The sequence below is a fragment of the Podarcis raffonei genome, chromosome 4 (genome assembly GCF_027172205.1).
Source record: "Podarcis raffonei isolate rPodRaf1 chromosome 4, rPodRaf1.pri, whole genome shotgun sequence".
NCBI classification, from domain to species: Eukaryota; Metazoa; Chordata; class Lepidosauria; order Squamata; family Lacertidae; genus Podarcis; species Podarcis raffonei.
Window position 1 is genome coordinate 75,086,330 of NC_070605.1, and position 13,563 is coordinate 75,099,892.

Consider the following 13,563-nt stretch of genomic DNA (forward strand, 5'->3'; position numbering starts at 1 on the left):
TGTTGGTAGCATCTTCAGTCTTTATGATCTCTTTAGAAGCAGCAACCTGACAGTGAGGTATCGGCCCTTTGGCTGAACAAATCTAAAAATGGATGAGCTTTCACTCGCTCTAGTATTCAATGTATTGTGCTGGGTTATTTTTTTCCAGAATTTTTATATTTGGAGCAGTTTTTCCTGTCCATTTGCAGAGATTTGTGTTCTGCACTTAAGCAGGGGGGATCTGAAATCAATAAAAAGTGGCGATGTTCTGTAGTCGGTGCTTTGATGTCGCCAATAAAATATGAGGCTGAAATGAACTCTGTACTTCGGATTTGCTAGTCAAATTGGATGGTTTTCTTTGACACATTTGCAGCTTGTGGATCCGTGAACTTCAGTCCTTTAGTCTGACAGCAAATGTTGGTTTCAGCATAAATTTCTTACCATAATTAACTTAATATTACTGGAAAACACTAGAGCAAATTGCCGTGAAATCGTTTTCGTTCTGCATTATTTGTTTAATAAAATAACACAAACATGCAAGCTTGGACTTTTTGTCCTTCACATACGTAAGTTAGACTGGGACCACAGAATTAAGAACTGTTTGTCATTCTAGCACTGAAAGTAAGCTTCCCTATTCTGATATGCTACTTAGATCTTGCAACCTAAAAAAACTTGCTTCAGAATGTCTGTTTCTTGCTAGCTGAAAGAGAGCTCTAGTTAAAGAAATGTGTGGTGACAAATGCAATCACTTATTATTACAATTTAAAATATGAACAATTTATAATGCTCATTTATTCAGTAACAACACGGAACTGAATATTGTAATTGACTTAGGTTAGAGAATCCTGGGAAATGGAGGATTATTTGTCACAGAAACAAGTTTTTAGCCCTCATTTTATATATATATATATATATGTGATGGGATGATGAGCTGCTTGTGCGTAAAATCCTAATCCCTCAGAGTTTGGCTAAGTCCCCAAACCTCTGTCTGTGATGGAGCTCCTTAAACATGACTCCATCAATCACTCGTTGAATCGGACAGTGGGCGTTTACGGAACTTCTTCCAGCATAAAAGCTCCTTAACGGAAACGCGTCTTCTGGACTCTCGGCGTGACAGTTTCCGCCGAGGAGTGGGTGTCCCTACAGGAGGTCCTGAAATCTCCCCGCTGCTCCCGCTTGAAGTGTCTCTGAGCCCTCCCTCCGACTCACTTTCCCTTGGAACTCCACTTCTCCCCCTGCTGGTCCCCTCCTCCGCTGAATGGTCTCTCTCACCCTCCATGAGCCCTCTCACCTCCTTAGTCTCAGATGGCAGTTCCCTGACATCCACCTCCCCTCCAGGGCCCCCTTCACCCCCTTCCCTCCCCTCCTCTGCGGGAGGCGAGGGAGCAAAACCCCTGAAGGAACCTCCCTCATCTTCCGAAGTTTCGAACACTTCCCTCCACCCTTTGCTGTCTCCGGTTTCCAAGTACTCCTCCTCATCGGAGTCTGTTCCTCCTTCCAACTCCGATTCCCTGAATCCCTCCAGTTCCTCCTCATCGTCGGTGGTGCCAAAGTACTCCCTCCGAAACCTCGCTACTGGCTGAGGTTTCCTGGGGAACCTTTGGTGGAACGTTTCGATCAAGATCTCGTCACGGACCTCCTCTGCCTTCACCCAGGTGTTTTCCGACTCCGGTTCCCCTTCCCACGCGACCAAATACTCCACCTGATTACCCTTCCACCTGGAGTCGATGATTTCCGCCACATGGTTGCGGCTTTCCCTTTCTTCTATGGCTGGCCCCCGTGTGGATACCCCTTCACCTTCCCCCCTGTATGGTGACAGTAATGACCTGTGGAATACTGGGTGCAGTTTCATGTGGTTCGGTAACCGGAGTCTGAACGCCACTGGGTTGACCTGTTGGATGACCTCAAATGGTCCCAATCTTTTGGGTCTCAATTTCTTGCAACCCCCCTTGAACGGCAACCCTTGGGTTGATAGCCAGACCCGACTCCCCACCCTAATTGTTTCACCTTCCCTTCTGCTCTTGTCTGCCTGCCTCTTATATTCTTCCTTGGCCCTTTCTAAGTTGAGTTGGAGTTGACGATGGATCGCTTCCATTTCTTCTACAAAAAGTTCCGCGGCCGGAACACTCCATCTTTCCCCTCCTTCCCCTGGAAACGCCCTGGGGTGGCACCCATAATTAGCCAAAAAGGGGCTCATCCCGGTGGACACATTCTCTGCATTATTGTAAGCAAATTCCGCTAGTGCCAACTTTTCGACCCAATCGTTCTCTCTGTCATTGACATAACACCTCAGGTATTGTTGGAGGATACCGTTTGCTCTCTCCGCCTGCCCATTGGTCTCAGGGTGCCTGGCAGTCGAAAAGTTGACCTCTACGTGCAACAAGCTCATAAGTTTCCTCCAGAATCTGGACGTGAACTGTTTCCCTCTGTCGGAAACCACCCTCAAGGGGGCGCCATGCAGCCTGAAAATATGTTCTACAAACAATTTCGCTGTTTCTTCCGCCGTGACTGCATGTGAGCAAGCTACAAAGTGACCCATCTTAGTTAACAGGTCTACTACGACTAGTATGGCGGTTTTCCCCTGGGATTTGGGCAAATCAGTCATAAAATCTATCGACACCGCCTCCCACGGTCGTTCTGGTGTGGGTAACGGTTCTAATAACCCCGCTGGTGCCCGCCTTTCTCCTTTGGCTCTCTGGCATTGGTCACACCTTCTCACATACTCCCGTACATCCTCCCTCACCTTGGGCCACCAAAACTCCCTGGTCACCAACCACATGGTCTTGTGTTGCCCAAAATGCCCCGCTGTGGGATTGTCGTGCAGCTGTTTGAGTACTCTCCCCCTCAATTCCCCTTCGGGTATATATAGCGCCCCTCTGTAATACAATGCCCCGTTTCTTTCTTCAAAACCCCCGGGGTCTTCTCCCTCTCTCCTTAGACCTCTGAGCTTATCCTGGGCGTACTCATCATTTACCGTTCCCTCTACCAGTTCTCTTTGCCCCACCCAGGCCGCACCACACACCCAGTGGTCCTCTGGGATAATATGTCTCTCTTCCGGTGCTCCCTCCCCCTCCAAATATTCAGGTTTGCGAGAGAGAGCGTCCGCTCTGATGTTTTCTGGACCTGGCACATAGCAAATTTCAAAATGGAATTTGGAGAACTCCTGGGCCCATCTCACTTGTCGTTGGTTGAGCACCCGTGCCGTTCTCCAATACTCCAAATTCTTGTGGTCCGTACACACTTGCACCTTATGTTGTGCGCCAATTAGTAAGTGTCTCCATCTCCGGAACGCTTCGTGAATGGCGAGTAGTTCTCGGTCATATACCGTGTAGTTCCTCTCGGATTTGTTCAGCTTACGCGAAAAGAAGGCACACGGTCTCCATTCCGACTTATTGCTCCCTGGCTGAAGCAGCACCGCCCCCACCGCCCGGTCTGAGGCATCAGTTTCCACTCTCATGGGTTTCTGTAAATCCACATGCAGGAGCTGTTCTTCCGAAGCGAATGCCTTTTTCAATTCCTCAAAAGCGTGCTCCGCCTCCGCCGTCCAAACGAATTTCTTCTTGCTGCTTAGACAGTCTGTGATGGGAGCCGTTAAGTGGGCAAAGTTCTTGATGAATTTACGGTAAAAGTTCCCAAACCCTAAGAACCTTTGCACATCTTTTTTCGTTTTCGGTGTCTTCCATTCCAGCACCGCCTGGACCTTGCCTGGATCCATGGCTAATCCCTTGTCTGATAAGCGGTACCCCAGGAATTCCACCTCCTTGGTGTGGAACTGACACTTCTCCAATTTCACCCACAACTGGTTTGCTTGCAGCTGGCTCAGCACTTCCCTGACATCCTTTACATGCTGCTCCTCATTCTCTGAATATATCAGCACGTCATCGAGGAAGGCCACGCAATTCTTGTAGAGCAAAGGTCCCAGTACGTGGTTCATGAGCGATTGAAAACAGGCGGAGCCTGATTGTAATCCGAATGGCATAACGAGATATTCAAACGCCCCCAAAGGGGTGAACATGGTGGTTTTCCATTCATCCCCCTTCTTTATTCGTATCAGGTTGTATGCTCCTCTCAGGTCCAGTTTCGTGAATATCTTTCCCTTCCTCACCCTGGTCAAAATGTCATCAATCCTGGGCATGGGGAAAGTCACTGGTTCTGACACGGCATTTAGGGCCCGGTAGTCCACGACCAATCTCGGTTTATCCGTGTTTTTTTTGTCCACAAAAAACACTGGGCTCCCCCCCACCGCTCTGGACTCTCTGATGAAGCCCCTCTTCAGGTTTTTATCAATAAACTCCCTTAACTCCTGCATTTCCCTGTCTGACATGGCGTACAGCTTGCCCACGGGGAGCTGGGCCCCAGGGACCAGGTTAATTTGGCAGTCAAAGTCTCTGTGCGGTGGTAATTTATCTGCTTCCCTTTCACTGAAGACCTTGCTCAGGTCAGCGTAGTGTTTGGGCACCTTCCCTTTGTCCGCCACTTCCGTCCCTGCTAGAGAGGCTTTTGCCCCTTCTGGCACCTTTCCCTCTCTGCAGTGTTCCAGGCAATGTGCTGACCCAAAGGAGACCACTCTCTGATGCCAGCCCACTAGCGGGTCATGCAACGCTAGCCAGCTCATTCCCAAAATGACTGGAGCCCCTCCCAGGGTGGCCACATTGAACGCTATCCTCTCAGTGTGCCTGGCCACCCTCATAACCATTGGGACGGTTTGTAGGCTGACTTCTCCTCCCAGCAGCTCCCTCCCATCGATCGTGGTGACCTGCAGGGGGTTGCTTAAAGGGAGTGTCTGTATCTGGTGTTCAGCTGCAAACTCCTTGCTCATAAAATTACAGGAGCTGCCTGAGTCCAGCAGCGCCTTAGTCTTTAGTGGGTATCCGTTTGCCAGCTCTAGCAACACCTCTATTACTAGGGCTGGTCTTGGAGGTTCCGGAGTGGGCACTTTTACTGCTCCTTGGCCTGTCTGCAGTGCCCTGACAGAGGCAGACAGGCGTTGGCTTTTACTGGCTCCTGGACTTCCTCCTCCTTCCCCCCAACAGCTCCCGCCATCCCTTGCCATTCCTTTCTTTGCGGGCAGACTCTGGCAAAGTGACCTGGCTGCTGGCAGAGATAACATTTCTTGGCGCTCTTTCCCTCCTTCTTCCTCCCTTCACTGGGATTTGAAACTGCGCGCGCGCGCGCTGTTCCAACTTCCATCGGCTCTCCTGGCGGGAAACTTGGTTCTGGAATCTCTGGAATGCGGAAATCCCTCCAACGCTCTCCTTTCCCCTCCCGCTTCTCCAAGGCTCTTGCCTCCTGGCGTGCTCCAATGGTCAGCGCTGATTTGGTCAGCTGGTCCATAGACTCCGCCCTGGGCGCCCGGGAAAGTTCGTCTTTCACCGCCGAAGAAAGCCCCTCTTCAAAGAGCATTTGAATGGGTTCCGCTGATAGGTCCCACCCCAATTTATGTATCAACATTGTAAACTCAGTCCAGTACTCACGAACCGATCGGCTCCCCTGTTTGCACGCCATCAATTGTCTGCGCACCAGCCCCTGTTCAATCTCGCTGGAAAACATCAAATCCATGGCGCGAAAAAACTTCCTCGCGTCCTTCAGCATGTCACTATTCCCTGCCATCAGGGGTCTGACCCAATCTCTCGCCCCTCCTTCGAGATGGCCAATCACAAACGCCACTCTCGATGCCTCGTCGGGAAAGTCGTTAAACTGCAGTTCGAGAGCATACTGCATCTCTGTCCTAAAGGCTTGGTAGTTCCTGGGGTCCCCCCCAAACTTCTGCACCATTCCTGGCATCTTTCTTGCTAGTGTAGCGCCTTTTGCCTTTTCTGCATCCTGCGCCCTCCTTTCTTCTAGCCTCGCCGTTTGCATTGCTAGCTGGAGTTCCAACACTCTGTACCTTTCTTCCAGGCTTGGACCCTCTCCAGCTCCTGCTGCTCCTCCGGCTCCGGCTGGGTTACTCATGATGCCTCTTTGCACAAGCTGCTTTCAGGGACTGTCCGATTGCTGTGATGGGATGATGAGCTGCTTGTGCGTAAAATCCTAATCCCTCAGAGTTTGGCTAAGTCCCCAAACCTCTGTCTGTGATGGAGCTCCTTAAACATGACTCCATCAATCGCTCGTTGAATCGGACAGTGGGCGTTTACGGAACTTCTTCCAGCATAAAAGCTCCTTAACGGAAACGCGTCTTCTGGACTCTCGGCGTGACAGTTTCCGCCGAGGAGTGGGTGTCCCTACAGGAGGTCCTGAAATCTCCCCGCTGCTCCCGCTTGAAGTGTCTCTGAGCCCTCCCTCCGACTCACTTTCCCTTGGAACTCCACTTCTCCCCCTGCTGGTCCCCTCCTCCGCTGAATGGTCTCTCTCACCCTCCATGAGCCCTCTCACCTCCTTAGTCTCAGATGGCAGTTCCCTGACAATATATATATATATATATATATATATATATATATATATATATATATGGTTTCTACTCCATTTTGTGAAAACCTCTGATGGCTCACCAGAGATAATTTAAGTAATAGATCTAAAAATAACAAAATGCCACCCAAAACAAAACAAAAAAATTTCTCTCCAGTAGCACCTTAAAGACCAACTAAGTTAGTTCTTGGTATGAGCTTTCGTGTGCATGCACATGCCACCCAGCGTAAGTATTAACAAATTCAGCAAAGCAACCAGGCTAAAGTTGATGCTATGCGATGAAGGCTCAAAACTCCAAATCCAGTGCATTTCTTTCTGTCCCTCCACTTGTTATCATCTCTTCTACCTACTTTTCCTTAACAAAAAAACAAACAAACCTCAAAGCTTAGAAGCAAAGTTAATAAAACTCCAGTATTGTCCAGAAAATCGAAACATTCCATAGGTACATGGTCTTGGTGGCATCTGAGGCCCATTGTCTATGTACCACCCTAGTTCCATCTCTTTGATTCCACCCATAGTGAGCTACATTATTGCAACCCAGCACAACTCATTTTGTAGAAATAGGATTGCAACCAATAAAGTAGGACAGACATGTCCTTCTCATGGAATAAATGATATACCTGTAGCTATATCAATGCAAGCAGCTGAACAGAAAGTAAACATTAAAAAATAATAATACAAGACTCTTTGGCACATTTTTAAATAAGAGAAAAACTATGTGGCGTACACAAAATACTTGTCTTTGAGCAGGAAGATTTGGGGTTTCCTGGGGGATATTAGTGTTTTTATTATATATATGGCTTTTATTTCCAGCCACAAGGAAGAGAAAAGGATCGTTCATTTTTAGACTGCAAAATTACTGGTATTTAATAACTTTAAAGTGTTTTGCTTTTTTAAAAAAAAACATTTCCAGATGACCCTAGAGACAGACATCAAAAGAAAATCCGAAGCAAAACTCAGAATTTTCTTAATCTTTATGCTGCTGATGGGCTGAGAACTTTGTGCATTGCAAAGAAAGTAAGTGCCTGAAACGTCCTAAATTCATTTGGGGGGGTGTATCTCACATATATGGGGAGGGGGTTGTTATATTATATATATATATATATATATATATATATATATATATATATATATATATATATATATAAAACACAGCATGAGGTATTTTCAACCCTACTGAAACCATGGGTTTATTCATTCGGTGTCTCTGTGCTGGTCCGTGGCCTTTTATGTTCCTTTGATGTGAATGTTCCTCCTCCTTGCCTCCCTCCCTCCCTCTTTCCTTCCTCAACAGGTCCTGAGCAAGGAAGACTATTCCTGCTGGTTGAAAAGTCACATTGAAGCAGAATCTTCCATCGACAACCGGGAAGAGCTGCTGTTCCAGTCGGCCGTTCGGATAGAGACTGATTTGCATCTTCTAGGTAACAGCAAGCAGGAAGGAGAGGCGTGTGCCTAACAATTAAGAGGGTGCACTTGAGGCGCAATCTCTCAGTGGTTGCCATTAATCTCTGGAATTACTTGCAGTCAGGTGGTATATCAGCTGACATGGATGCAGCAAATTCTGGAACACCTGATTGCGCTTTTGATTTTCCTAGTCCGCCTTGTCCCACATAATAAAGGGGAAATGCAAGTGGAGCCCTCACAATCACAGAACAGCTTTTGAGCCAGTCAGTGCCTCCGTTAACTCCATTGACAACCACCTTTCACCTTGTTCCGTAGGATCCATCGACATGCTTTTTAGGGGTCAATGAGAGCTTCAGGGGGAGAGAGGAACTGCAAAAATCCCCTCCTCTTTCTTTTTCTTTTAATTATACCTTGTTAAGTTTCAACATTTTTAACATATACAATCAAAACACAATTTTGTCTTTTATTTTTGTCGACTTCCGGCCCCTTTTTCCATGAAGTTGTTGTTTCTCCCCTTTTGCCCTGACTTCTATCTATTAAATCATAACCACAATATTATAGAATTACTTCTGTTGCTCATACCTCAAATCCTGCTCGCGAGTTCATCATACTATAATATTTCTTCACGTGGTCCGAAAAAGGCATCCATTCTTCCATAAAACACTTAGATTCTCTTAATTTTTCCAGTTCTGCATAGTCCATTATCTTACTTATCTAGTCTTCTTTGGTGAAGACTCATCCCTTCCTCTTTCCTTACCGGAAGAATCCACTGCAGCACCAGTCCCTATGGTGGTGTAGGGGTGGCACCACTGCTCTCCCAGCCCCCGAACGCACAAGGTTAAGTGTGTGTGGTTATCTATTTAAAGTCTTGGTTTTATATTTGCTTCTGTTTGCTTTGTGTTGTAGGTGCGACTGGCATTGAGGACCGTTTACAGGACGGAGTTCCAGAAACCATTGCAAACCTGCGTAAAGCCGGGCTGCAGATCTGGGTTCTAACTGGAGACAAACAGGAAACAGCCGTTAATATTGCTTATGCCTGCAAGCTGTTGGACCACGACGAAGAAATCATCACCTTGAATGCCGATTCACCGGTATGGTGACACTGCCATCCAGTGCTGGGCCTTGTCAATCTAGCGGGCTCTCAGCCTTTCATAGCATGTCTGGACAGGCTGGAGGCTTACTAAACATGTATACCTAGACATTCCTGCATAATATGTGAGCTACCCAGCCAAGCACAGCCTTCCAGCCATGCGTGGATGCCACCCCACCCTGGGAATGCTTGATAAACCTCATTTTTTGCTGCAGTGATTGTCCGCCATCTGGTAAAGGTAAAGGGACCCCTGACCGTTAGGTCCAGTCATGACCGACTCTGGGGTTGCGGCACTCATCTCGCTTTATTGGCCGAGGGAGCCGGTGTACAGCTTCCGGGTCATGTGGCCAGCATGACTCAGCCGCTTCTGGCGAACCAGAGCAGCACACGGAAACGCCGTTTACCTTCCCGCCGGAGCGGTACCTATTTATCTACTTGCACTTTGACGTGCTTTTGAACTGCTAGGTTGGCAGGAGCAGGGCCCGAGCAACGGGAGCTCACCCCGTCGCAGGGATTCGAACTGCCGACCTTCTGATTGGCAAGTCCTAGGCTCTGTGGTTTAACCCACAGCGCCACCCGCGTCCCCCCTCCATCTGTTAGGCCACATTAAATGTGTGATCGGCTGTGTTCAGCTTGCAAGCTGTGCAAGCCTGGCCTGTAGATAAAATGTCCCAAAGGGATGTGCTTGATTATGAATCACAGAATTATAAAGGGACCCTGACGGTCATCTAGTCTAACCTGCCCTGAATTGCAGGAATCTCAGCTAAAGCATCCAGGACAGATGGCCATCCAACCTCTGCTTAAAAACCTCCCAGCGAAGATGACCATTAAAATATGGAAGCTCTTCTGCAAAGTTCTAATGCTGTTTTCTTTTTTAATCTTCCATTCTCTCACCCCTCCTCCCCTCCTTCTGAGTGGCTGTCCTTATTTTGGTGGTTTTCATCTATAAGCTGCTTTGGATCACACTGATTTAAAGCAGTTAGGAATTTCTCAAGTAAAGCAAATCGAGATCATGGAGCAAAACCCAGAGTTTGCCTCTTTTTGCTTCTCCACGCACTCCATTTCTTGTTGTCTTTTATTCTAGGAAATGTGTGCCACATTGCTGGAGCAACACTTGAAGCGCATCGAGTCTAAATGTTCGAACGAAGCGGCTGAAAAACCTACCGGGAACTCGCAAGTGAGGTTCACCCCTCTCTATGTGCCGCCATCACCCTTGGTGCATCCCAACTTGGGCTTGGTGGTTGACGGAAGGACCTTGGCTTATGCCCTCGAGAAAGGCCTGCAGGACAAATTCCTTTCGCTAGCCAGGAGGTGCCGCTCTGTGCTGTGTTGCCGCTCGACTCCAATTCAGAAGGGGATGGTTGTGAAACTGGTCAGAGACAAACTCAAAACAATGACTTTGGCAATAGGCAAGTACCTTGGCTTTCAGACTGATGAGCAGACCAACGCAAAGGCGGCACGTTTTCTTTCTTTCAGCCAGAGCTATCGCTCTTTCATTTAAAGTGGAGGTGGGGAACATTTTTGAGCGTGAAATGTTTCCTTCCCTTCCTTGCATTTCTTGTGGGCAAACTTCCAGCAGCCACATGGCTTTGGTGGAGCCAGAAGCAAAAACCAGTGGAGAAATGAATGTAATTTTTACAGTAGAAATCACTTCTTTGTTCAGAGCAGTGCATAAGCTGCCGCAAGCTTTTAGGGCACTTGCGAAGGACAACAAGATATGAAGGAGATGGCAGACAGATTAAAACGGAGAAGGCAGCTTTTGTGGGGAAATGATATTTGCCAATTTGGGGGTCGGCGGGAGGGGGCATACAAAATTGAAATCGATTGCATTAATTCTAGACCTTCCTGAGCCATTTTGGACTTACTGGTCTCAGGCACCCTCCCCCTTTTCCTTTGCGAAGTTCAGAACATGGCAAGAAGCTAGGTAAAGGGACCCCTGACGATTAGGTCTGGTCGTGGCCGACTCTGGGGTTGCGGCGCTCATCTCACTTTATTGGCCGAGGGAGCCGGCGTACAGCTTCCGGGTCATGTGGCCAGCATGACTAAGCCGCTTCTGGCGAACCAGAGCAGCACATGGAAACGCCATTTACCTTCCCGCCGGAGTGGTACCTATTTATCTACTTGCACTTTGACGTGCTTTCGAACTGCTAGGTTGGCAGGAGCAGGGCCCGAGCAACGGGAGCTCACCCCGTCGTGGGGATTCGAACCGCCGACCTTCTGGTCGGCAAGTCCTAGGCTCTGTGGTTTAACCCACAGCGCCACCCGCGTCCTTGGCAAGAAGCTAGCCCTGTTGTATTGGGGAATCCTGCTGCCCACACTGCTTGGCGGGACACTGGGAGCCTGTCCCAAAGTCCTGCCCTTACCATCTCACTGCTTCCTGTGCAGGGAAGGATGAAGGAGGAGGGTGGGTGCTTAGCTCCTATCTTGCAGAAGGCAGAGCAGGATGAGGGCCATGTAAGCCTAACAACCCTTCCCCTCCCTCCTTTGCCAAGAGGAGCTGGACTCTTTAACTCCCACCCCTTAGTGTGGGGTCCCAAACTGTGTTTCATTAAACATTTTGGAAAGTGCTTATTCAAGATTCCCTCTCCCTCTCCCAGTCCTCATTTCACACCAGGGTGCTGTTGGCATGTCTCTGTAATTCATCAGGGAGAAACCACAAAAAAGTATGATTTCCTTGGGAACATTTGGTGCTCTCTCATCAATCTCAGCCTGCCTTTCAGCCTCTGGAACTGAGGAAAACTCTTTTGTTTTTCCACTACTTCACCGCCATGTATTACTCGCCGAGTGCGTTAGATCGCTATTCTTGGCACGATCCTGAGGGTTCTGGAAGAAGGCATTTTCCCTCCAGTCTTGTGGGAACGGTTATTCCTTTCGAAGGGTGAAAACTGTGAGGTATTTCTTGTGCATAGATGAGGCGCCCCCAGAGCGTTTTCTGCCCGAGGCAAAGGACAAGATGGCGCCCTCCTTCCCATTCCACAAAAGCCAACCAGACTGGCAGATAAACCTTACTTTGAAGTTGGCGACTGGGCAGTGCTGTCCACCACACTTAAGAACAGCGGCCTAGATTAGGGGAGAGGCAGTGCAGGATATAGGGACTCATCCATCTTCCCAACACCTAGAATCTGCCCCCCCCCCCCAGCATTTGCTGCCTGAGGCTCACTCTGCCTAATGGCAGGGCTGGGCCTGAGTGGGTTTGTTTTACAGAACAGGGCAGTGTTTTCCAGCTTCGTATATCCGACTGGCATCTGTTTGCAGCACTGTGACTGAAGCAGGGAGGGTGCCAAGGCTTTCTTTCCGACCAGCCATCCCTCCGATCCCCATAGCATATGTTCAAGGGCCAGGGTTCTCTGGAAACACCCACTAGCATAAATTGCACTTTGGCTTCATGAGCAGAGATCTGAAAATTACACAGAATAATGCAATGAGAAACCAGGGTTGTGAGAGAAGGAGCACTATCCTCGCAAATCTAATTGCTTTTAGCTTTAGAGAGGAAACAGACAATGGAGATTGTTTTTGCATGCATTTCCCTTCAGCGCTTCTGCCCCCGAAAAAATACCCTTTTAGGTATATGATTATTGCGGGCAGATAGAGGAGCAAAGGTTTGAAGCATGTTTTGCATTATTTTTGAGAAAGATAATGCTATAAGGTCAGCAGCAGTGCTTCAGAACAATGAGAAAAAGGACAAGTCCATCTGCTTTGACAGTCTTATTAAAAGATAAAGCTCAGTAGAGCCTGTGGTTGCCTATTATTTCTGGCTTTCTTCTGTCTCCACAATTAGAATCGTCTTTGCTGACCGGCGATTAATTAACGTATGTATTTATTGCTAGCTTTCCCCCCCCACACACACACACACATACCCCAGCTAAAAAGTCTCCCACAGCTTTTGGGAGTAAAAGCAGGTAGCCTGGGAGCAACAGCAGGCAGTAAAAGAAGGCAGCCCCTTTTCTTGGGCTTACAATCTAAAAGACATGACACGAAAGGAAAGAGGAATCTGTAAGGAAGAGGAAAACAAGCAAACCCACTTGGAGGGGAACCAGTTCAAGGAGAAGAGAAGCCAAAGGAATCAGTTTCTCAGCAGGGCCTATGGAGCGATCCTGCTTTCCATCTCTCCCTTTACACCAAAGATTTGAATAAACTCACCAATGACTGAGAGATGGCGCATTTTGGATGACACCAATTTTCCCCCATTTAACCATAGGGTGGAACTGAATATATTATTCTAGCTATAGTAATAAACTATACCCCCCACCCAAAAAAAGCATTGATCTTCAGCGGGTTGATCCTATTTGTTTCTATACAGATGCATCAGATTATCAGAGCCAAACATTGCGCTCTCACAGAACTAACTCAAGGGGACTAGAAACTTGTTCTCTCTTTAAAATAAAATATCAGCATTCTAGGTGCAGTTCTGCATCCATTACTGCATGGTGCACATCAATTTGCAGAACACACACCTTCCTGATACCACTTCCCATGTGTACTTCCAATTAGACAGGTACTTTACAGGTACGGGTGGTCAAGTGAAAAAAGGACAGGGTTCCTACACATTTTAACAGGTGTGCAAAAGGGGGTTTCACCGTGTGCAGTTTTTCATGCACCACTATTAAAACGTAGGAGTTCAGTCTTCTTTTACACTCCAGCCCAGATGAAAGCCGTACTGTTGTTTCCAAGAACTGGGTTCCCTT

The 13,563-nt window shown here is 47.9% G+C and overlaps 1 protein-coding gene across 3 annotated transcripts in view; it reads left to right on the forward strand.

Moving 5' to 3' along the window:
- ATP10A (ATPase phospholipid transporting 10A (putative)) overlaps positions 1–13,563 on the forward strand; it is a 150,006-nt gene that overhangs the window by 120,073 nt on the left and 16,370 nt on the right. For all 3 annotated transcript variants that reach the window (XM_053384120.1, XM_053384117.1, XM_053384118.1), the window contains 4 exons: positions 7,298–7,401; positions 7,679–7,805; positions 8,695–8,879; positions 9,963–10,287. In XM_053384120.1, coding sequence (XP_053240095.1) covers positions 7,298–7,401; positions 7,679–7,805; positions 8,695–8,879; positions 9,963–10,287 — 741 coding nt within the window. The remainder of the gene's footprint in view (positions 1–7,297; positions 7,402–7,678; positions 7,806–8,694; positions 8,880–9,962; positions 10,288–13,563) is intronic.